This window comes from Ochotona curzoniae, unplaced genomic scaffold (assembly GCF_017591425.1).
Source record: "Ochotona curzoniae isolate NIBS_2020 unplaced genomic scaffold, NIBS_Ocur_1.0 contig_2210, whole genome shotgun sequence".
NCBI classification, from domain to species: domain Eukaryota; kingdom Metazoa; phylum Chordata; class Mammalia; order Lagomorpha; family Ochotonidae; genus Ochotona; species Ochotona curzoniae.
The window spans coordinates 22,022,538-22,047,016 of record NW_024465369.1 but is presented as its reverse complement, the minus strand read 5'-3'; the positions used below and the strand labels follow the sequence as shown (position 1 = coordinate 22,047,016).

The 24,479-nt window shown below is 38.2% G+C and overlaps 1 protein-coding gene across 9 annotated transcripts in view; it reads right to left on the bottom strand.

Annotated features, from left to right (window-relative positions):
• PKP4 (plakophilin 4) overlaps positions 1 to 24,479 on the bottom strand; it is a 222,306-nt gene that overhangs the window by 94,753 nt on the left and 103,074 nt on the right. For all 9 annotated transcript variants that reach the window (XM_040971595.1, XM_040971600.1, XM_040971598.1 and 6 more), the window contains one exon: positions 6,283 to 6,395. In XM_040971595.1, the coding sequence (XP_040827529.1) occupies positions 6,283 to 6,395 (113 nt within the window). The remainder of the gene's footprint in view (positions 1 to 6,282; positions 6,396 to 24,479) is intronic.

Genomic DNA, 24,479 nt, shown 5'->3' with positions numbered 1-24,479 from the left:
TTGGTGAACTATATTGTGATGAACATCACTAGAGTCCCAATAGCTTTAAAAGTAAATCACACAGGCAACTAGCTCAGGAATAATCAAGGATTTATGATGAGAGAGAGCAAAACAGAAAGGTAAGAGGACAACTCTTGCAAGAGAGAAGAAGGATGGGTGGCAGACTCTGGGGAAGCCTCTTTGTGTCTCCTTTCCCTCCCAATCTAGTAAGGCCTCGAGTAAAACCTTTGGGATTTTCCTTTTCAAAAACAAGACACAGCAGCACTATTCACAAAGTAAAAGGACCTTAATGTCCAAGTGAAAAATGATAAGCAAGATAAAGTGTGCTGACAACAGAATATTATGAAGAAATAAAAAAGCACGCCATACTGATATACACTATGATGCAGACAAACCTTGAAAACATGCCAAGACGTTATATGTTGAAAAAATGCCATTGATGAGAAATGAACAGAACAGGCAAAGCCATGGATACAAAGTGGAGTAGTGGTTTCCACGGACTGGGGAGAGGTAAAAATGAGGGAAAAAAAAAACATTAAAGGGGTTTTGGTGGATGATGAAATGTTCTAAAATTTAATAGCAGTGATGGCTGCATGACTCTGAACACATGAAACCAACGCTGAACTGAACATATGAAACACATGAATTATGCAGCATTTCAAATACATTTCACCAAGTCTACCATTTTACAACAACCAAAGACATTCAAGTTATGCCTGATGAGAGAACCTTGAAGGTCAAAAGGACAGAATATTATCAAACATCTTCCTGAGATAGTACATTAAATACAGAATAAACTGCCAAGGTACATACATTCAGCATTTTCAAAGCATCTATTTTTCAAATAATGCAGTATTTGAGGAGGTCCATTTCACAATGATTTAAAAATAATCACCAAAGAAAAGACCTGGACCATGAAAAGGCCTTTTTTTGTTGCTGTCAGACTGGAAACATTTTTAGAATGTTAATAGTAGCGATGAAAGCCTGTTGGGCACAGGCATTATACTGCTGGTGTAGAGTATATATAGTTAAACATGTGAATGACGGGGGAGAGGGGGGCAAATCTTTTCACTAAAAGTTTTCATTTCTCGAGTAGCAATAAAGACTATTTGTCAAGACTTTTGTAGCTTCCTTGAAAGTATAAAGAATCCTATTTTAGCAGGGCTTTAAACCAACTGAAAAGGGAGATATCATCTTAAGGAGTGTGCGATTATTTAATTTCAACACTGCCACCCATTTTCCCTTCATTCAGCTATTGTGGAGTTAGAAGAAACAATCCTAAAATTCATATGGAATCACAAAAATGCTCAGAATACTCAGAACAATCTTAAGTAAATAAATCAACAATAACCATTAAGACTTTGAAGCAGGCCACAACATTGCAGTCATTAAAAGCATTGTACCAGTATAAAAACCCATACACAGGTCAATGGCACAGAATATGAAAATTAACCTGTTTACATATAGCCAACTGATTTTTAGCAAAAGTGCAGAGCACACATTGGGAGTAAGGATAATCTCTTTAAGAAATGCTAGAAAAACAGGATACAGGTATGTAGAAGAAAGGCATTTGAACCATACCTCCTATGCAAAAATTAATTCAAGATGGATAAAAGACCTAAACTTAAAACATCAGACTATCAAGTTGTGGAGAACAGATATGGGAGAAATACTCCAAAACAGGGAATGGCTTGTTGTATAAAATTCTCTCAAAATACAGGCAACAAATGCAAAGCTAAACAAATGTGATTACATCAAACTTAGAAAATTCTGCACAGCAAAGGAAACAACAGAATGAATAAATTGCCAACAGAATGAGAAAAAACATTTGTGAACTATGTATCCAGAAAAGGTTTCAAACATTTTTTTGGAAGAGGTGAAATATTAAATGTATGAGTATTGTAGTGTACTTAGAGCGAAGGCTGAAAAGCTGTATCTCCTCAACTAATTAGGTGATCTTCTACATCCTACCCAGTGTAAACACAAACTAGAACTTAATTAACTTACAACAGAATCTAGTTCTAATGAGGTAAAATAACATACAAACATTAAATGCACAGGTAAGTATAGTGCATTAGTACAGATGTGGAAGGCTGTAGCTTCAGTACTGAGGGATGCCACGGTGCACCTTCAAGGCTTTTCAAGGTTGCTGTGGCTATTTTCAAGTCTATGTATCATTTTTGGGTATATGACATCAATTCCAAATAATGGTTATTATAATACACTGATAAGGCTGGCTTAATTGATTGATTAAATTGTTGCAGCAAGTAAAACAACAGAAGATTACAACAAAAATGAAGTTTCTTACTACCTCTCATGAGTCACTCAGAAAAACTAAGCAACTGTGTTAAGATTTAAAAAACAAGAAAAGATAAAATCTTACAGATCACCTTATCATCTCTGAAACAGGATCCAAATCAAGCAATAATCAAGAGAACAAGTTACCAAGCTTCTCGATGTGCTGGCAAAAAGCCCCTTCATGTAAGAATGAACTGAATCTTGGAGAGAGCTTCATAGTCATATGTACCAATCCTGCTTTTGATTTTCTTTGAGCAAATCAGAAACGGCTCACAACAAATCTGGGTCTGAGTTCTCATTTCTGCGTCTGCATCTTAACTTCTGGTTCCAAAACTGACGGTGGATGGATCATTGTGGGGACACAATAAGATCTCCCAAGTGTCACGATCAAAAATATTTGCTCCCTTTACTGACACAGTTTTCAGAGTTTTGTTTTGCTTTTCAATTTTAGTTGAGAAGCACATGGCGTTTGATGGGACAAACAGGAGGCATGAACTCCCACTTGCTGATTTCACTCTTCAAATGCCCATGAGAGCTGGAGGAGCCAAAGCCAGGAGTTGGCAAGTTCACCCAGGTTTCTAATGTGGGCAAAGGGAATCTAAGTACTTGAGCCATCACTGCCACCTCTCAGGATCTGAGTCAGAAGCACGGGCCTGGTATCAATGCCAGGCACTCTGACAGAGATTCAGGCATCCTAGCTATTGTTATTCAGTAGTTCAAATGCCTCTCCTTTCACAGACTATTTTCTACTACATCCCTAGCCAGTGTGCAAACTTTAAAAAAAATCACTGGCCAGTCTTCTTCAGATCCCCTGACAAATATCCTAAAAGGTGTGAAGAGGAGAAAGGGCAGATGTAAACCCAAAGACATCCAGCAGATAATCTAACAGCAAGACATCTATATTTGTGATAAGCTCAAAACCTAGCAGAGTTCATTAGGGTCAATTGTCCATTCAACTGAGAGCCAACCTGCTGAGGGTCATGCAAGACACTGTGCCAAGGGTGAGGGTTGGCCTGTATCATCTCATAGAAGAGTTCACATAAGCCAGAGAAACAAGCATGAATTGAGATGAAGCAGGGCACATACATGAGAAACAATGGTGAGATGGGAGCAGCCCAGCTGAAGATATCAATTATCATTCCAACTGGAGTTCACAACAGACGCCAGTGTGACTAGCCAACAGAATGGAGATTCTGTTCTACTCACTGCATTATCAGGAAAGGAAAAGTACTTCCAGTAACAATCCCCACTGCCCGTAGTACCAACACTGACACCACTTTTGTGTACATCTTCACTGCAGGCCTAACAGACATTTCCACAAAAACCAGCTTTACCTTCCCAACCCCATAAGCTGTTAGGTCCTTTTAGGACATAGCCTAGCCACTACAAAGCCTCTTAGTGCTCCAGGTAGATCACAGTGTGGAGTTACACATGACTCTGTGCACATGTGCTCCTTCTCCTTTGTGTGGTGGGCTGTATCCATTTCTGTAGGACCCATCCAGCGACTTAAGCTCCAAATCATACGTTACATATGATGTGACACAATGAGAACCAGATACAAAACATACAGGAATTACTGACAGTAGCATTTTCCCATAGGTTTTTACAGATTTTTACCAAATCATTAGTCAGCCAGATTATACATCCTTAAAATTATTTAGTACTTTAAAATGTCAAGAACAAAAAATAATCTTAGGTGCACATTCATCAAACACTTTCTCGTGGAACAGCTGTTCACGTTCTATCATATCTGTTCCAAATGGCTCTCTTCAATGTTTCTTTCTCTCCCTTTTGTAGAGTCATCACTATCTTTGATATATAGCCCATTTCCACCTAAGGGATATGTCTGTTCTTTGGAGTTTTTACTTTGTAAAACAATGTGGCAATAGCATCCTTTATACCTTGCTGCGCATACCTGTCAGATTTTTGCCAAAACATTTTAGCTTGTAGAGTTTGAAATACTACTCTTCTACATACCTATTCTTCACTCATTAGTGAAATTCTTTACAAAATCAGTATTAGTCTCAAAATGCATGAGACAAAGCTCAATGTGAAACCGTCTTTCCAATGCCTCTTTTTAGTATCTTGTCTTATTTTAGACTGACAGTCTAATGCTATAATCTCTCACCATTCCTGGGCTCCTATGCAAATTTTTCCAAATGGGTATAGTTGTTGAAACTGATGTTCCTGAAAGGAAACACAGTGGAGTATCCTTCTCTTTTATCTTGCTATTGCCAACTGAATTTTTGGATTTGTGTTTTTAGTGCCTGTGAGCTCACCTTTAGCGATGCTAGTTTATTAACTGAGGATTCCTGAGTGATGAGAATGATACATATTACACAAGCATGGGGTTTGCCAAAGTTGTAGCCGCCATTTGAATGCCATGATTAATGCTCAAACATACCACTTAAAGCACATCCAAGACTCTATTACTTAATCCTGGCATGGACAGTAAACTCAACTTCAGAGTTTATTTTGGGGTTTGGCATCTTTCCTCAGGACACTTAAAGAGGTAATTCAGAGTTTTCTAGTTTTGGCTTCTAGTTTTCTATTTTTGATATTTAGAGCTTCTCCTTTCTCTTTCTTCATTTCTTCTCAGCATTGGCTTTTATTGTTAAGTGTTTGTAAAAGTTTATCAAGACAACTTCCATGTTGGCTTCATTATCTACTTTGTCAGAACACAAAATCCTGGGTAAATATTTTAATGTTGAAATGAATTTTCCACTAGTGTCAAATTTTATTTTTAGAACTATATAATACCATGTTATTGAGTTTGTGGGAATTTATTCTTTCTGGTGCTAAAGATACAGATAAATTTTTTAAACTAGTGAAAATTGAAACTAATTTTCACTTTGATAAATTTAAATACCTTTGTAAATTATACTATTGATATTGCAGTTCCTAATTTATAATATTATACTTTGCTTATAATTGTTATCTCTATAAAAATGATATCCAAAGCTTAGCACATAATTTTGTATTTGCTTCCCACAATTTACACTTTTTGTATTCTGTGCCTTATGAAACAGAACAATGTACAAAAGTCTCCAGTGTCAGACATGAAAAATGCATGTGAATACAGCTTTTCAACCTAATAATTTAAAATGCACAACCAGCAATCAGGGAGAAACGAGACACCATCTATTTGCTAAGGAGTTTTTCCCTATAAATAACAGAAAACAGTGAAAACAAAACAGTAGTAAGATTCGAAATCACTGAGAGGTAAGCTAAGCTACTGTGGGTATGCCCAGAGTACACGCATTACAAACCACACTTGAACTTGCAAGCAGTAAAACTACCTGATGTAGTATTTACAGGAATATGTAATTACTACAGAAGAAATCTACAGGTAAGCAGTGATTTAACCATTCTGGAGCTTATGATAGTAATGATTATGGTAGTGATGCTTTAAAATAGTGTAAGAAGTCATTTAAATAAAAATAACAATCATGATTTTTTCCCCCCAATAATACATCCATTTTGTATTTGCTATACTGGAATATCACAAATAATATATATCACACAGTAATTAGTTTGTACAGGAGTTTCAGAATTCTAGAAATAGCATGAACTGAAAGCATTTTTAAATGGTAACTAAATGCTTCCATTTAGAAATATTTCTGTTTTTTAAAAAATCAGAAATCTAGTCTTCAAAGTGCCAATTAGTTTTATATAGTAATTAGCAATCAATCATGAAAACATGCATCAATGGTGTCTACTCAGGAGAAAGCAAGTTTCTGAAGGTAGCATAGCAGCTTGCTATGGAAGCTTAGCAATGCTGTATAAAATACTTCATGCATAGGCCTGGAAAGATAATCAATATTGTAAAGGCTTCTTAAAATTAGAATAAATCAATACAGCTGGTGCTGGATTCAGGAAGTCAAGTTCACAGTGTCAACACTACTCGAACCTTGTTGTGTCCAGGACAACTTAATAAAGCATATAACCTGCAGGCACAAAAAGAGAGAGCCATTGGCCCAGTACCTGGTGCTGGCGATGCTTGGGGATTCTGCTCCAAGCCTACATCTTTCTAGCTGACTGGCAACAATCTGCCTTTCCACTTCCAGTTCTCGGGTGAGTCGTTGAAACTGAAGCTCCTGTGAGTCAAGGAAATAAAATGCATATAAGGCACCAAGGTTTTCTGCCCAAGCAGACACATGTATGTCACAGGGAACATAAGAACATACCCACAACAGAAAGTTATTGTGTGGCACTGGGAAATTAAATTTGGGCTTGAGTAAGTAACCTTACTGGTCTATAATTTTTCAAAACTTAAAAGGTACTAGAATTTCAGGTTTTGGTTGAAAATGATTGGCAACATGTAGATCTTTATTTGTCCCTTTCGATTTTTATTTTAATTTTGCTCTTTTAAAATGGTGTTTGTTGCAGTGCCATATTAAATTTAAGAGTTACAGAGACCCTGATGTGAGTATATCAAAGGAACAGTGGCCAAAATAAGAACTTTATCTTCAAAAGTGTCTGTAACCCTCATGATTTACATTGATACATTATTTTAAAAAATGATTAAAGCCCCACAGAAAAGGTCCTACTATATTTTTCTGTGACATATCCAACAAAGCTTTGCTATTGCCATGAATGCTTTTACATGCTGCAGAGTGACAGGACAGAAGGGAAATCAAGAAAAATAAAGGAAAGAGCTATAACATGGAATTTAAAATTGCTTTCTAAAGCTCGAAATATTGCCCAAAGAAATTACCTTCTTCAGTCTATACAAAATCATGAAGACAAACAAGTTATATTTATTTGTATTTCTACGTTGATAAATTGCTGGGGTCTTAATAAATAAAAGGCATGTCATATGATAAAACTTCACAAAAATCAAATATACTGCTCAGGCTTTAAGCCACAAATAATATCTCCAAGAACATCTCAAGTTCCCCTGTGCCATATTATCTTACAGATCACACGAAGAAAATACTGAACTATTAAGTAGTTGAATATGACAATGACTGCTAATGCAACATACAAAGAATAGGAACAGTAAACCTTGGAACTAATAGTAAATGAAGGTACTAAAGATTTTTATAAATATATGTATAAATATTTGCCCTAAAATCTTCCGAATGGAAAGTTAACAACTTATGGCATTATTCAAACATCCCATGATGTTGCATGCAGGGCCCGGCCCCCCAAGGGTTAACCTCACCAGGTATGCCTGCTGCACTAATCTTGCTTTTTCTCATACTGGTTGTGCTTGAGAAAGCTTGAGAAACTGCGGGCAGATCAACAGGGCATGACGTCCCCCCGCACGGCTGATGGGTTCATGCTGACTTAATTGCAACTCCCTGATACAAGCGAGACATACAATGGCCAAAGAGCTGGGAAAAACTCCCCAAGAGGAACTAGGCATGGTATATTAAGACAGTGTGAGTTTCCGGTAAACAGCATTCTTATGCGAATGACCCTGTGTGTGTGTGTGTGTGTGTGTGTGTGTGTGTGTGTGTGTGTGTGTGTGTGATTTTCTTTCTTTTTTTAATTTGTAACCCTAGTCCCTTCACTCGGCTTGGGGTACACAGCGACGCGGGCATTGCTGGCAGTTGCAGTATTGATTTTGCCACACCTACATGCTATTCTTAGAATAAGGTTTATGAAACAATACCTGGATTCCTTATCATTTTAGGATACTGATGCTTATTTTCCATTGAATCCAGCTGCTGTGGGTAGACTGCATAGGGTCTAGATGAATGAGACTTGGCTCAATAATGCTGAACAATGTGATCATAACACGTGAGTGGAGAAAGCCTGCCTCTGCCTAAGAACCCCTGGACCACTGGCTCTTCAATAAATGTCGCCAACCAAGGACCAGACAACCAGCAGCTCTCCTCCACTCAGTGCCAGGCTAAAGCAGTGTCTTTCTGTTTTGGTTTGTCTGTTTGTCCTGTGATACAGTTCCATAGGCTCAGGGACTTCCCTTTCAACCCTTCCTATTTGCCTTCCACCACAACAGTTTTCTCCCATATTATAATAGTACAGTCCTTCAGCAATGGTCACAAGTCATTCTGCTATTTAAGTGTATCACTACATTATAGTTATAGAAAATGGCAGAAAGTCCAGCATCCTTTGGTCAACATATATTCACCAGTTTCATTGGTAGTCCTTCTTTTTAAACTAGTATTACATTTATTTCACATTTATTTTTCCATGACTCTAGCTCTTGTGATAGATTTCCATTATTTTACTTATGATAAATAATGTATGCCACAATACTGGGTGCTCAACCATCTGTGAATCACAAATAATGGCTAAGCCATCACATTATAGTCTAAGCTCAGTGCTTCCAGGAGTTTGAGAATGGGAGTGCTTCCTCCATTATGAAATGGTCAAACGTTACTTTCACCAGGGTACAACTAAGGTATGTTTCAAATCAAAACACAGAAATAAAATTCTGTTCATATAAAAACAATTCACTACAGTGAATTTTAATCAAATATGTAGCTAAGTGACCTTTAAAATAGACTTTAAAATAAATGGATGAGAAAATTCTTGCTAGAAGGTAGAAAGAGGAAGTAAATTTCCTGTAATCCCTTCCATTAGCATGAAGATGTATGCTTGTCAGATTGACTCAGGTGTGAAGCATGACTGAGACTGATCACTCTCTGAAGTGGGACACTTGTGCACTCACTGCACTGGGTCTCAAGGCCGAGTTCCTCACATGAATGATCTCCATACAAACCGCATGCCTATGTGTGGTGGCATCATCACTGATTTCTTTGTGTGACAGCTTTGTGGCACAGATTTGGACATTATTATAGGAAGCTTAGTTTCAAGTTTTGTTTTCCAGGCCTTCTGATAACTGTGGTAGTTCACTCTTAACCACTCAACAAACTCCTTTCCTGCTCAGTTTCTTCCAAGTAGGTATACTGCGTTGGCACATCTGCAGAAACCACTAACACTTGTTGATGGCAAAGCTTAGAAACACATGATACATCATCATATTAAAAGACTGTGCAATTCCCCTAACATTTTCAGGAGCAATCCAGCTGAGGAGCAAGCAATGCTGATCATCATGGACTATTTCTAGGAAAACCAACCCCCTCAGTGTCTTCACATCATCCAGGTAGGGCTTCACTGCAGTGCCCAAAGCCGACCATCTGGGAGCTAGGAAGCATATAATTTGTAAGTGCTACTGAACAACTGTGAATATTTATAAGGAAGAAATGTTACATCTTGTTGTAAAATTCTTATCTTTACAGAATATAAATGCTGTATAAATTGAACACGCACGTGTGACTGGCATCAAGATAGATGAGCAGGATATAAATATTTAACAAGTCTCTCTATGGGTTCTCCAACTGACTGATGAGGGAACGGTATCACACAACCATATAAAAAAACAACTAATGACTTCCAAATTAATACTTACTATGGTGATTATGCAAAATACCCAAGACTTTTTATATTTGATTCTCCAAACATATAGACTATGAAGACTGATCCTTAAATTAGTGTCCAAAAATGGGCTTTTAAATTATAGGACGATTTTATGTCTGTTCTCTTTTGAGAATAAGAAAATTCACATTAAAAGTGCTTTACAATCTATCTGCCAGAGCATGACAAACAAAACTGCAAATTTATAAGGAAAGTCAAGGCTACTAATATGCCACAAAAATAGAATCTGTTCTTTAGGTGTTACAAAGCTTTTCTTTATGTTTGCTTTGAGTCTCTTGCTTAAATATATGGAGGAATATTCTTTGAGAAAGTAAAAGGGATAGGAGAAAGCCTCATTGTAGGGCAGGTCATACCTGCTGTCAGAGTGGCACCAGGGAAGCCCATGCAGGTAGGCACTGGCCTGGCTCCTTCAGACAGGCCTCAGGAGCAGACAGCATCCTTGCCTATGTCCCCATCCTACTGAGCAACTGCATCCAGCTACTGATTGAGGTGGGAATATTAACACAGGGCCCGGGTTTGGCTCAAGGCTCCCTTGGGGTTTGGCCAAGGTTTTGCTGAAACTTTATGGAGTTCTTGCCTAGCCTAGCTCGATTTTCCATTTCTCCTCTTCCATAGACACTGATGCATCATAAATATTATGCACACAAAATTCTCTGTAGGAACCCAATCTGAGACAATCTTGTTTCTTGGATTTCTGTTACATAATAAAACTGTTACCTCATTCTCAATATCAAGTATTTTAAGATATTTCAAATGCATAGAAACAGTACAGACAGTAACAGAGCAAACCTTCATATTTTTGCCATTTTGATTTTTTTGAGAAATAAAATATTACAATTGCCTTTTTTTAATTTGTAAGGCAGATTTTTACATAGAAACAGAGAGGTCTTCCATCTGCTGGTTCACTCCCCCAATGGTCCCAGTGGCCAGCACAGAGTTGATAAGACTCTCCAGTAGCCAGCTTCTTCAATTCAGCCTCCCATTTGGGTGCAGGGGCTAAAGGACTGAGATGATCTTCCACTGCCTTCTTAGGATACAATCACAGGGATGAATCAGAAGTAAAGCATCCAAGACACAAATTAGCACTCACACGAGACGCCTGTGCTTGCAATTGGGGGATTAGCTTGCTACACCATCAGAACAGCCCGTACAACTGTGTTTCAAAGTACTGAAATCTCGTGAATTCCATTCCTTCTCTCCAATGAAGCATTTTCTTACATCAGTGTTTCTTATTCACATGACTATTTTATATTATTACAACTGCATATTTACAGATTTGTAATTGATGTCATATAATTTACATAAATAGTATACTGTACTCATTTAATTCAGGTAATTTGGCTGTACTATACTTTTGAGAGTCATCGGTTTCAATACATATATATCTAGTTCGTTTGTCTTCACATCTCAATATTTTTCCATTTATGACTGCAGCACACTGTATTTATAAATTCTCATTACACGAACCCTTGGGTTTATAAATTTGACAAGTATAAGCATTCTATAAAATAAGCATTTGTGTATAAACCATCTATACAACTTAGTCAAACTATCCAAGTTGAGAGTTATAACTGGAATTGTATATTTACATTTTGCTTGATGATGTCTATCCTATTGCTTGTCACAGTATTGTCTACATCACATGCACTGGGAATAAGTCCTGAGAAACGCATCATTAGGTGACTTCACAACTGTACAGACATCACAGAATGTGTCTACATGAGCTAGGATCACTAGTCATAGATAAACTGAGGGAATGACATTCAGACATGCAGTCCATCATCGGCCAAAAGGCCACTACACAGTGCATGAATACAGCCTTACAGCACTCCAGCCAACAGTTACTTACGATTTCAGTTTCTTCTCTATATACCTCCTGACATCAATTTACATTTATGTGCTTAAATTTCTTTTATTTATTTTTAAAATTCACAGGCATGGAATGCTGCTTGTTCATGTTCTGTTTTGCATTTCTCTGATATCACATTTTTCTATGCTTCTTGAACACTAAGAGTTTTTAATATGAATCTCAGGCATGTTTAAGGTGAAGTTTTTGCTACTACCTAGCTCCAGATTTATCTTCTTCTGTGGGACCTGTGCCTTCTCATCACCCTTACATCCATGTTACAGTTTTGTCAAGCTGTAGCTCTGGGCGAGGGATCTCATTAGACTCTCCACCTTAGGCAGTCCTCACATCCATGAAGCCGACAGCTGTCAAACGCCATGCTCAAGATCATGTGCTTTGTCAGTTACCTTCTGGGGAAAAGCAAGCACTGCCTTAGTTTAGCATACTCACTTGGATATCAGTTTTGGCTTCTGTGATTTCACTCTTTCTTTATTTTTTTTAGTCCTGCTTTTAAAGCATTACCTGGATTCAGTGTTTTTGGTTTCAATTACCAGCTCTACTCACTGGCGAAATGTCTGTTTAAAATGGTTAGTTAGAATACTGAACCTAGAGTTTACCTTTTCTACATTTTCTCCCACTTTCACTGGCCTGTGTTCAGAGGGAACCGCTGAATATCACCTTTGTTTCACTATTTCTCTCTGCCTGTGTAGGGCACATCTTGTTTTTCAATCTTTCTTTCTGAGATTCATAGTTGGGTTTATTTATTCACCTGTTTCTGGCTGCTCATTCATAGTGATGATGCTGCCTCCTCCCTCTGGCTTCCTTTTAAGGAATACCTTTATCTAAACTTCTCACATGCCTCAGTATAATGAAGCCCTTAAATTGGTGATTTCAGTGTTTCTTCAAACAGAAGTGCTCATTTAGTCACATGGCTATGGCCTTTTTCCTTTTGCCTCCAAGGCCCCAGGAGATGTTTAGTACCAAGGCCTCCACTGCCTTTGGAGAGTACCACTCCAGCTCCCTGCCTCCTGCCCTCTGGTTTTGGCACTGTACACAGGGCAGACCTCCCCTGCCTGCTTCTCAGGTACTCATTAAATTCTCAATGTTGGCCACAGTGCCAGACATCCTGACCTTTTCCAACTGCGTCCTATGGAAGACACATTCCAATTTATGATCTCTTTGAAATAAACTCTTTAACTTAGGATATTTTCCACATCTGGGATGTATTCCAAATATAATTCTTCCTTGAAAACAATGTTTTTCTTACACAAGACCTTGTATTCCTTCATGCCTCTCACTAAGGTGCCTGAGGGGCTCTCCTGGCTCGTCCTTTCTGATCAACATCAAGCTCCATATAACATATCCCATGGTCAGCACATTGCAGAACTGTCTCATTGTCAATGGGATCTATAATTCTATATGCTATGCAGTCCTGATACTAGTAAGTAATGCTCTTGAATTTTCCCAACCATTGAAAACATGTGCAAAAGCCACAGCATTTTAAGGCGCCAGTCAAACATTTGTACCACCATCATACATTTACTCCAAGCTGGTCGGATTCATTCCTTTGTGAGTTGTAATATTTACTTCATCTGTGAGGATAAAAATTTAAAGTTGTGGGGTGCTTCCTTATCAGGCCATCAGAATGACCCCTCAACTTTCTGTCTGCTCTCACTTTAATGCTCAGTTTTCTTCCATAAGGACAATGGGGAGTACCTCCTTTTTGTCTAAGTCTGGGCTCTTTCTGCTCCTCTGCTTCCTACAGGATCGTGTGTGTGTGTGTGTGTGTGTGTGTGTGTGTGTGTGTGTGTGTGTGTGTGTGTGTATACTCTGTAGTTTCTTCTTATTTAATACTCAAGCTTTGCTTGTCAGTAAGCATATCTTTTCAATCTCAGTACTACTTAATCTCTATTCCTATCCTACCTTCTATGAATATTACTCTTTAAACAGACTAATTTACAAGATAAAAGTGTCATTCTATGCACTTCAGTCCCTGAAATCTGGATTTCTAATGCTGTTGTTTCTTAATGTGTTAAATTATTTTGCTTTAGAATATGATTTTTAGATGTCCATGTGTATCAAATATTTTAAATTGGAAGTACATATATAAGACATCAAGTGGCAACACTTCTCTGGACTCTAACTCCAGGCAAACAAGAAAATGAACACGGTCCTTTATGGTAAAGCAATGAAGCATTTTATTTCACTGGTTGCTGATGAAAATTTCTCCTCCTCAAATAATTATATTTCTTAGAATGCTGAAGTTTGGTTTTTAATCACAAAAAGATTAATTTTGCCCAAACAATGCTTTAGATTTTTAGGGTGTAGAGTAGCAGACAAGCTATGTCTTATTCCTATGACGTACTAAAACATTTCTTCCCTGCATTTTCACATTCAAATGAAAAGTAAGTAAATTACAGTCTTGGTCATATTATAAGGTTATTACAGTATTTTTTTTTTAATTTATTTACGGGCCCAGTGTGGCAGCCTAGTGGCTGAAGTCCTTGCTTTGAACGTGCCAGGATCCCATACAGGTGCTGGCTTATATCCTTGCTGCCCACTTGCCATCTGATTCCCTGCTTGTGGCCTGGGAAAGCAGTGGAGGACAGCCCAAAGCCTTGGGATCCTGTACCAGTGTGGGAGACCCAGAGGAGGATCCTCGTTCCTGGCTTTGGATTGGCTCAGCACCAGCCACTGGAGCTGCTTGGGAAGTGAATTAGCAGACGGAAGATCTTCCTCTCTGTCTCTCTTCCTCTCTGTATATCTGACTGTCCAATAAAAATAAATAAATCTTTAAAAATTATATAAATAAATATTTATGTATTTATTTACTTGAAACTTGGGGAGAGTTAGAGCGGAGAAGTAATCTACCTTTGGGCTCATTTCTCAGATAGCTGCAAAGGCCAGGGCATGGCAGGTCTTGGTCAGAATGCAGCTCTCTTCAGGTCTCCCACATTGGTGGCAGGGGTCCCAGCACGTGGGTCATCTTTTGCTGCTTTCCTAGGTTCTTATGAGGCAGCTGGATAAAAGCTGATCTGCCAGTACAGAAAGCAACACCCACATGGGATATCAGTACCCCACTACAACACAATGTCAGTACCTGAGAGGCTGTCCGAAAAATGAATATTTCAGAGTTGCTAAAAATCCTCAGAAATAAAGTAAGTATTATTTTCTAATATAAGATGGTGCTAAAACAAAGGAAGTCATATATACAAAATCTCCGAACTTCTCAGCCCTCTGGATCACCATCTAGTGTTGTACTGGTAATCACATGTCCTCATTATCTATCACAATTTCCTTAATGACAACAAGCCATTATCATGTATACTTGGACCCTAAATCAATACCTAATTACAGAAATGCTAGGCACTTGATGTCTACTCCCTTTTACTGGCCAGTCACTTTGTTAAATGAAATTAAGAATCAAAAAGACTTGAATAAATGTTTGCTTTCTTCAAACTGAAGACACCAGCATCCCATACAATACTAACACATATTTCCTTAAGCAAAGACTTTCCAGACCAAGTAAGTTTTGGAGATACTCTCTTCCAAATCTTGGAGATACATAATTTCCTTAACATATTTGCACTAATAATTCAGAAAACTCTAAAAGTGGGAAATCAATTTACTTTTGCTTAACTCAGCACTTCTTTAAAAAAAAAAAAGACCCACTTTTTCTTTTAGGCAACTGTAACTATCTCAAAGCACAATATTATTTTTGGACCACAATTAGGCAACTTTTACTTACTGAAAAGTAAAGCTAATTTATCATTTTTAAGGATCGCTGAACTAATGAGTAGTATATTGTTTTCTTAACCAGACTGAATATTTATGAAATGTGGGAAGTTAAAGCAGTCATTGTTCAAATTACAGGACTAGTACTGCTCCACCCAGAAGACAAGGAAGATGCACAGCAGCAGGACATCTCTGCCACACGAGCGAAGCTGTGCCAGGCCCAACACTTCTCACATTTAGCTCCTCAGGAAAGAGAAACACAATCAGCAAATAGTCTAATAGAGAACAACCTCTACACTAAGATCTTTATTGTTTATCCTACTACCAAACCTCACAGCAATGTACCAGGTTCTAGTTGACATTACAGATAACCCCAAATTTCTAAAATTTGAGTTCTTATCTGCAAAACCCTGTTGCCAAATTTAAGGGGCAATCAAAATAAACGAAAAGAAACTTGAGTTTATATTAGCATGCACAAGGAAGGCTTTTGCCTACTGTCTTGAGAACTTCAAGATACACAGTTTGAGGCCCACACTTATCCTATTACACCAGGTATGACTTTTTAAAAGATTTTCTACTTATCATTGACCTACGGTATGACTTGGCAAATGCTTTTCAATTTCTTACTTGGTTATTTCTGATTACCACAGAGTCTCATGTATACAAGTTATGACCAAATTCACGGTCTCTATGTTCTCATTGGAATCATGGATGAGTCACGTCCTCCATGTGGCTACGCCCTCCACTTTCTGTGTTTTCCATTTCTTGTCTGTGTAGCTCTGAAAGTGGTTCCTCAACCAGCATCACCAACATTAAGTGAAAATTCTCAGAATCAGAAAGAATGGAGTCTAGTTACTTGTGTTTAAACAATTCTTTCAGGAGATTCTCACACACGTAAGTTTGAGATCTACTTTCTTTATTTTTTTAATTTTTATTTTTAAAAAAAGATTTATTTATTTTTATTGGAAAGGTATTAACATAGAGAAAAGAAGACACAGAAAGGATGATCTTCTCTGTGCTGATTCACTCCCTAAGTGGCCACAATGGCCAGAGATGAGCTGATCTGAAGCCAGGAGCCAAGAGCTTCTTCTGGGTCTCCCACATGGGTGCAGGGTCCCAAGTCTTTGGGCCATTCTCTACTGCCTTCACAGCCCAAAAGCAAGGAGCTGGATGGGAAGTGAGTGAAACATCTGGGACACAAATGCGTCCGCATGGAAGCCCAGCGCATGCAAGGTGAGGATAGTAACCACTAGGCTACTGCATTGGGACTGAGAATCACATTCTTAATGGAACTACCAATTTTCTTTCATTTAGATCAAACCACAAGTGATTTTTTTCTAATCTTTTTGTTGTTTTTCTCCCTTTTTTTTTTTCCTCCCCAATCTTAACATTTTCAATGGTTTCCCAAAACACGTAACTCCACTGCTCTAATTCTGGTTGACTTCATTTACTCCTTTTCCATTCCCTATCACCACCAACTGAATTGAGGCTAAAATTAACTGTGTTCATTCTTCAAAAGTTGACTTTTATTTACTCCATATTTGAAAATGAGTAGGGGGATGAGGCACAGAGAGAGACAGGAAATGTCCATCTGCTGTTTCACTCCACAAATGCCCACAAGAACTGGCAGGGTCAAAGCAAAATCACAGCCTGAAAGTAAAGTCAAACCTCCCACATAAGGTGGCAGGGATTTGAGCACGTGAGCCATCACCTATTGTCTAGCAGTCTGCAGGTTAGCTAGAAGCTGGAATTGGAAAAGAATCTGGAATTCAAATCTAGGCTGTTCCATTTGGATTGGAAGCACCTTAGCCACCACGTCAAACATCTGCCTACATTAACTTTACACTATGATGAGGCCACAATAAGTCATCTTCTATACGGTGGTGAGCGAACCTAGTAGACAAATGAACATGTGCATAAAGCTGTAACAAGGTACATAAGTACTGGAGCCAGTGTCAGTTCCAGCTTACTAACAACTGTTGTGATCATTTTCTTAAAAAGCAGGTGTTTGGCAGAAAGTACTGTCAATGAGGTTTCTTTAAATATTATATCTTCCACCAAGCCTTTGAACTTATCTGGACAATAAGATACTGGACTTTATGCTTGGTATATGCTTACAATGGAAGAATCTCAACTGAACTTGAACTATGGCAATGCAACAAGGTGGAGGAATCCACCACGGGGGGAGGGTTAGAGGAGGGGTAGGGGGAATCCCAGTACTTATAAAACTGTGTCACATAATGCAATGTAATCAATTAAAAAAATCATATATTAGATATTCGGTTATTATTACTTTAAATCTCACTAAAATTATAAAAAAAAATAATATATACACATTTCAGGATTAAGATTCATCTTGCACATCTCCTAATATGGGAGCTTATCTGGGAGTTAACCGACTGCACAGTACATGGCGGTGATGCACATAAATCAGTTTGTTGAAACAGAAAATGAGGAATAAATGACCAATTTCTTGCTTCTGGTATGTAGATTAGTTACTGAAAACACAGCAAAGAAATGTAAAGATGATCAGAGAAACAAGAAGACTAAATTAATCTTTCTTCAGTAAATCTAATAAATAGCTCTAGGGAATAAGAAGCTAATCTTAATAGATTAATTTCTGGTTTGATTAGTAGGTGAATGAAACATAATGGGAAGGAAAACAAATACCATTGAGTGCAGGTAGATTTTTTTCTTTAGCAATGATATTGCTGATTTTATAATTGTTTTTTTGCTTTGCAGCTATACTGTGGCTACAGTGTGTGTAGGTAGGGGGCAGGGTAGGTTACTGGAATTAGAATGTAAACATGCTAGTTGTGTCCAAAGCTAAATAGGTTCTTGTTAATGAGGCTGGTTCTCTGGCTTAAGGGATAGAAGTATCAGTTTTTTGTTCTCATTTTTTTAAAGATTTATTTATTTTTATTGGAAAGGCAGGTATACAGAGGGGAGGAGAGACAGAGAGGAAGATTTTCTGTCTGTTGATTCACTCCCCAAGTGATCGGATCGACCAGTGCTGCGCCGATCTGAAGTGAGGAGCCAGGAATCTCCTCCAGGTCTCCCACGCGGAAGCAGGGTCCCAAGGCTTTGGAGCATCATCGACTGCTTTCCCAGGCCTCAAGCAGGGAGCTGGTTGGGAAGTGGAGTTGCCAGGATTAGAACCAGCGTCCACAGGGGATCCCAGCACGTTTAGGGTGAGGACCTTAGCCACTAGGCCACCAGGCCAGGCCCTGTTCTTTTGCAATCTTTTTCATTTTGCGATCCTGTTTCACTGACACTACTGTTGCTTCTTAAACTTCCAGAAATTACTTTAGGCTTTTTAACAATAGTTATGAAATTATCACTGTATTATGATAAACATAAATTCCAACTAATACAGGAAGAACATTAAAAGCCCAACAGAAAGATGGAGTGTAGATAAATACAGGGTGAGACCAACCTCAATGTGTCTGCACTTAGAATAACGTGCATTCCAGACATCAGCCACACAAATGTTCTATTTTTGGCATTTTTATATCTGATGTCTAACTGTATTTTTCTGATACTCCCAATTGCCTCTCCAATACCCAGCCTCCATTAATTGGTTTGCCCATACAGAAAAGCTATTTTAATTTAATCCTTATTACCTCTATTGGATATAAGCATATTCCCATTTTGGCTTTAAAAAATCTGATAACAGTAGCAATACTGCTTTTTTACTTGTGTGAGGTTTATATGGTTCTGAAAAGCAAAGAAATAAAACGGAAAACTCTTGGGAAAAGAACATTTGAGTATAAGTATTTTCATTTTTCAGACTACTTATTAATAAGAACCTTTACTGTATTGATTTTTTCTGTTCCATTCAAAATATGACACATTAAGAAGACTTTATTTTCTTATGTCTGGAACAGTATGACTTAACACCAGGTTTCTTGGTATTGTTTATAAAGTCACAACATTTATAATACCAAATAAACACCAATTGTGATTCAGGCAGTCTAAATCTATTTTTCCTAGCCCTTAAAAGAAGCATCGGCAGTCTTGAGTTAACCACCTTGAAGTGGGACAGGTAAATTAATGATGAGCACAAGGTACACGATTAGTGACTGATTAGTTAAGTCTGCAATTCTCAATTCTTCCTTCTTCTATTGTAAGGGCTAAAAAATTGAGGTGTTCTCACATTCTTTTCCTGAAGGTTATATTTAGAACTGCTTTTGACGTCTCAAATCAAATCAAGTCCTGGAATTTAATAACAAGAGCTCCAGATGAAGCCATACATGGAAACCCATGACCAAGGTGGAATTTTATTCAGTGGAAAAGAATTGCTGTAATAATTAAAGAGCAAAACTAGTTTACTACCTCAAACCACACACACACACACACACACACACACACACACACACATTATATAACACAAGCAGGAAAAACAGTAGAAATACAGATTAAAAGCAACAAGATAAGCACCTCAAAGCCACATGGACTTATTTGAGTATCGAGACAATTGTGATAGGAGGCACAGCGGACCAGTTAACTTGGCTGCCTTAGTGTGGGGGGATGAGAAAGGGATGAAGAGATAATTACACTATATTATTTTAACTGTTCACTTGTTACCGTTGGCATGTTGAGTTCGTCAACATGTAATCCAGAAAATTAATAAATAATTAACAAAAATGGAACATCCAAACAGATATTTGCACCCACCAGGACAGTTCTTCATTAGGAAACAATCTAGTTCATGTAAAATGGCATGAATTGATGTCAACTAATACATTTGCTTTTCTTGAAACAATTATAGTATCTTGCAATAGTTCAGTAACATTCCAGTAACCTGTGGTACTCTAATGCAATAATAGCAACAATTCTTATCAGACTTAAAAACTATAATCATTAGTCAAAGGACAGATAAATACTGGCACTGGGCATACAAAGTTACAGTAATTTAAAAAACGGAAAGACAGCAGCCAAAAAACCTGTACCCATTATTCCATCAACTTCAAAGTTGATATGTCGATACACCTGCAAACCTACTGAAAACCAATCAGGCAAAGAAAACTGGAGATCTCACCAATTCAGGAAATTTAATTTTTATGAAAGTTGCAACTTTTGGGAAAAAAGAACTGGATGCTCATTGTGTGGCTTACTTTTTATTTGATACTTTCATGTTACAAGTTTAACACATGATTTCTTTTAGTTCTGCTATTTTTTTTCAATAAAATACAGTGCTTCTGTAAAATATTTATGCAAAATATGATAAAATTAAAAACAGTGATATCATTAGAAAGATGCTACAAACAGCTCTATCATATTAATTATGATTGTACAGAGTAAGTAGACATGCTTTGATAAAGTACGAGCTGCTACTGCTCAGGGTTATATGTATGTTATGGTACAATATATATCACCTTAAAAGTTAACATTTTAATCGTTTGTAAATGAATGGTTCAGTGATATTGAGTGCACTGACACTTGTGGAATCGTACCTACCATCCATTTCCAAACCTCACTTACCTTAGTAAGGTGAATCTCCAGAGTCAATAAACAAGAAATGCCAATGTCCCTATCCCAGTTCCTGGGCACCACCGTTATCCCTTCTGTCTCTGAATCTCTAGGAACCTTATGTAAGTGAAATTACACAGTATTTGCCTCTGAGTAAGTGGTTTATTTCATTGAGCATAATGTCCTAAAGTCCATTCATGTAGCAACAGATCAGATTTTCTTTCTTTAAAAAAAATTATTTTTATTTGAATGGCAGATTTACACAAAGGAGACAAAGTGAGATTTTCCACCTGCAGGTTCACGGCCAAAATGACTTTGATGGCCACAGCTAAGGTGATATAAAGCCAGGAGCTTTTTGTGGGTCTTTTACATGGGTATAGAGGTACAAGGACTTGAATCATTCTCCAGTACTTCCCCAGGCTGTAAGTAGGGAGCAGGATCAAAAGTAGAGCAGCCAGGATAGAAGTGACAAACATAATAGCTGTTGGTGCTCGCAGCTGACAGACTAGCCCACTACACTACTGTACCAGCTCCTGATTCGCCCTTTTTACTTTTTATTTGCTTTTATTGGAAAGGCAGATTACAGAGAGAAGGAGAGACAGATAATTTTTCCATCCTCTGTTCTACTTTGCAAGTGGCCGCAGTGGTCAGAACTGAGCTGATTTGAAGCCAGGAGCAAAGAGCTTCTTCCGGGTCTCCCATGCAGGTGCAGGTCCCAAGGCTTTGAGCTGTCCTCCACTGCTTTCCCAGGCCACAAGCAGGGAGTCAGATGGAAAGTGGTGCAGCCAGGACCCAAACCGGTACCCATATGGAATCCTAGTACATATAATGTGAGGATTTAGCCACTGGGCCATCAAGTCAGGCATGGATAGCGGTTTATGCACACCCACATGTATAATTTACTATTTGAAAGGCAGAGAGAGATTGACAGAGATCTCCTATCTCTCAGGGACTCCCATAACGACTGCAACAGCCACGGCAGAGTCAGGATGATGCCAACAGCCCGGAACACAGTCCAGGTCTTCAACTTGGGGGACTGTTTCACACTCATTTTTAAGTCTTAAGTTCTATATAAAATGCAAGCGAAATTTGGCAATAGTATGTATACTGAAATTCACACTTCTGTTTTTATTTTTCTTCTGGATTCTTTCCTGTAAAGATATTATTAAGTCTCTTAAAATGTAGGTCTTGTTTGCCAGGATGAAACCAGCATCATTCATTTCATTCTGCAATATGGAAGAATGTGTTCACTCACTTGTTTCATCTTTGAGTTCCAGAATTGTTTAAGCAGCCCCAGGGAGTAACAGGGGCAGCCATTGCCAGTAATAAGTGAGTGACTATGTCCCACTTAATTTGTACTCACAGTTACAAAAATGTGAGGTTTTGCTAGCTTCCAGGTATCATAATATATCCATTCTTTTTTAAAAAAAATTTTTAAACACTGAAATACAAAACACTTTTAGCTTGCAGACCATAAAAACAGGCAAAGGGGCCAGCTCTGACCTATGAGTCATACTTTATCCATCCCTAATGTGCAGCTAAAAAGATTGTCATCTTTAAAGTCAAATGATTTAAGTTATATTAGGATAAATATGGCAGGATTATGCAATTTCAGAACTTGAATCACACAAGTCATACAAACACTGGTTAAGTCTCTTCAATATCTATAAATTCTTGCTTAGTCATTTATAAAAAGGGGTAACACCTACATCAAAGAAAAGCTAGTGTTTACAAAATGTTATATGTTATAACTCTGAAACTGTAGAGAGCTGGGCACAATAAAGTTTTACAAAGTTACTTTTTAAAACACCACCTACTGAACCCTAACTTGTAAAAATTTCAAGCCATATGTTAATTGCCAAACACAGAAAAATGCAGTAATCTGTACCATAGATACTTTTAATCCTACTTTCAGGAATGTCTTAGCAGTGTATGTTATACCACTCAGTTAATAATTTCCCTCTCTCATCTCCTCATCATACTCAGTTTTCAACAGCTCTGCTTTTGTCAAATTTTGGTTTGTCCATTTTAATCCTCATTTTAAGAGGATCTGATTTAATGCATAAAATCAACCGAGAAAAGCTGTGGCTGAGACACCACTCATGATAAATAATCGAGACATTAAGAGTGCTAGCTTCAGGCTACCTCAAAATGCTCTATTTCCTGTTAATAAAACCTAAAACAAGCAATCTATACACAATTAGGAGCACTTATGACTTACAAGATCAAAACACATTATTTCCTTATACAGCCAGCCTAAATATATAAAAATGTCAATGTCAGCGAACAGAATAAGAAATGTGTATACATTTATAATATCTAGATAGTCGGTTGTTAAAAATTACTTATTTATTTGAAAGGCAGTAGTACAGAGAGACTGGGAGACACAGAGTTGAGTTCTCCCAATTGCATACAACAGTTGGGGTAGGCCAAAACCAGGAGCTGGACTTCCCTCTGGGTCTCCTGTGGGCTCAGAGGCCCAAGGATTTAGATCATCTCCACTCCTTTCCCAGGTGTATTAGCAGAAATGCAGATTGAAAGCAGGGCCACAGGACTTGAGCCAACACCACACGGGATGCCAGTGCTGGTGACAGCAGTTTAACTTGCTGCACCACAACACTGGCCAGCTCAGCTACTGATTTTCAACGTAACTGGGTCTTGATGTAATATTTCTTATATATATACCACAAAGAAAAAAAAAATTCTTTGCCCTTGTTTTTGAGGTTCCCGTGGCCAGGAGTTCTGTGCTGACAACTCATACTTTCAGTTATCAGACAGGAGACCAAGCTGACTTCTGTGACTGTCTTCTCTTCTAGAAGCAGGGAGCTGACACGGCCGCACCTGAAGCTTTGTATAAATGCTCAGCACAGGATCCAGCCTCCAGCCTAGGACCTGAAGGCAAGAGGCCAGTGCACAAGTGGTCTTGGCATCTGGGAACACGCCTGTCTACCTGCTGTGCATTTAGCATGTGAACCAAGATAAGACTGGGCCCTTGGGAAATAATGGAAAACACACCTTACCACAGAGACCCATAGCCTTCTGAACCAATCAGTGGAGTGACTATGAAGGTTACAGAAAGGACCGCTTATAGATAAGGCTAGGCTGTAGCCTTAATTCTCTCCTCCTCCCTTTAGGGGAAAAAGTAGATCTGGAAATTAAGCTAGGAACCATGAAGGGACCAGGTCTTTACCCTGCAGCTCCCGTGTTTCGATAAATACCCTGAAATTCCTACAACTCAGACTAGTACTTGAAATCCAAAACAGGAGCAAGGCCCTGTATTCACCACAATCTGTGTTGTTTCCCACAAAATGCGAAGGGTAGAGCTAATCCCAAAGAAAATTTTCTGAAGTACCACCAACATAGCTTTGCCCAGCTTCTTGCACGGTCCTATCTCTCAGTAGGAGCTGCGGTTTCCAAAGGAAACCGAATTCCTTCTGTGGAAGTACTGACCCTGTGCTGTTGTGTCCATTTGCTTCAGGACCTTCTGAACTTTTAACACTCAGCAGCACTCACCTCCTTGCACCCACAGTAGCTTTGTCTTTTTGTCCTCTGCACATTTTTCTATTCAGCCCAACAATACAACATGCTCCTGATAGTACCTCAATTCCCCAATGCTTTTATTTCGTACTTCCCTTCTTGGGCAACCTTGTTTTAAGGGCTCCCCACTTATTCACATCTTATTCTGTCTTTAACTTTTGCCATTTGGCTACACCTCCAA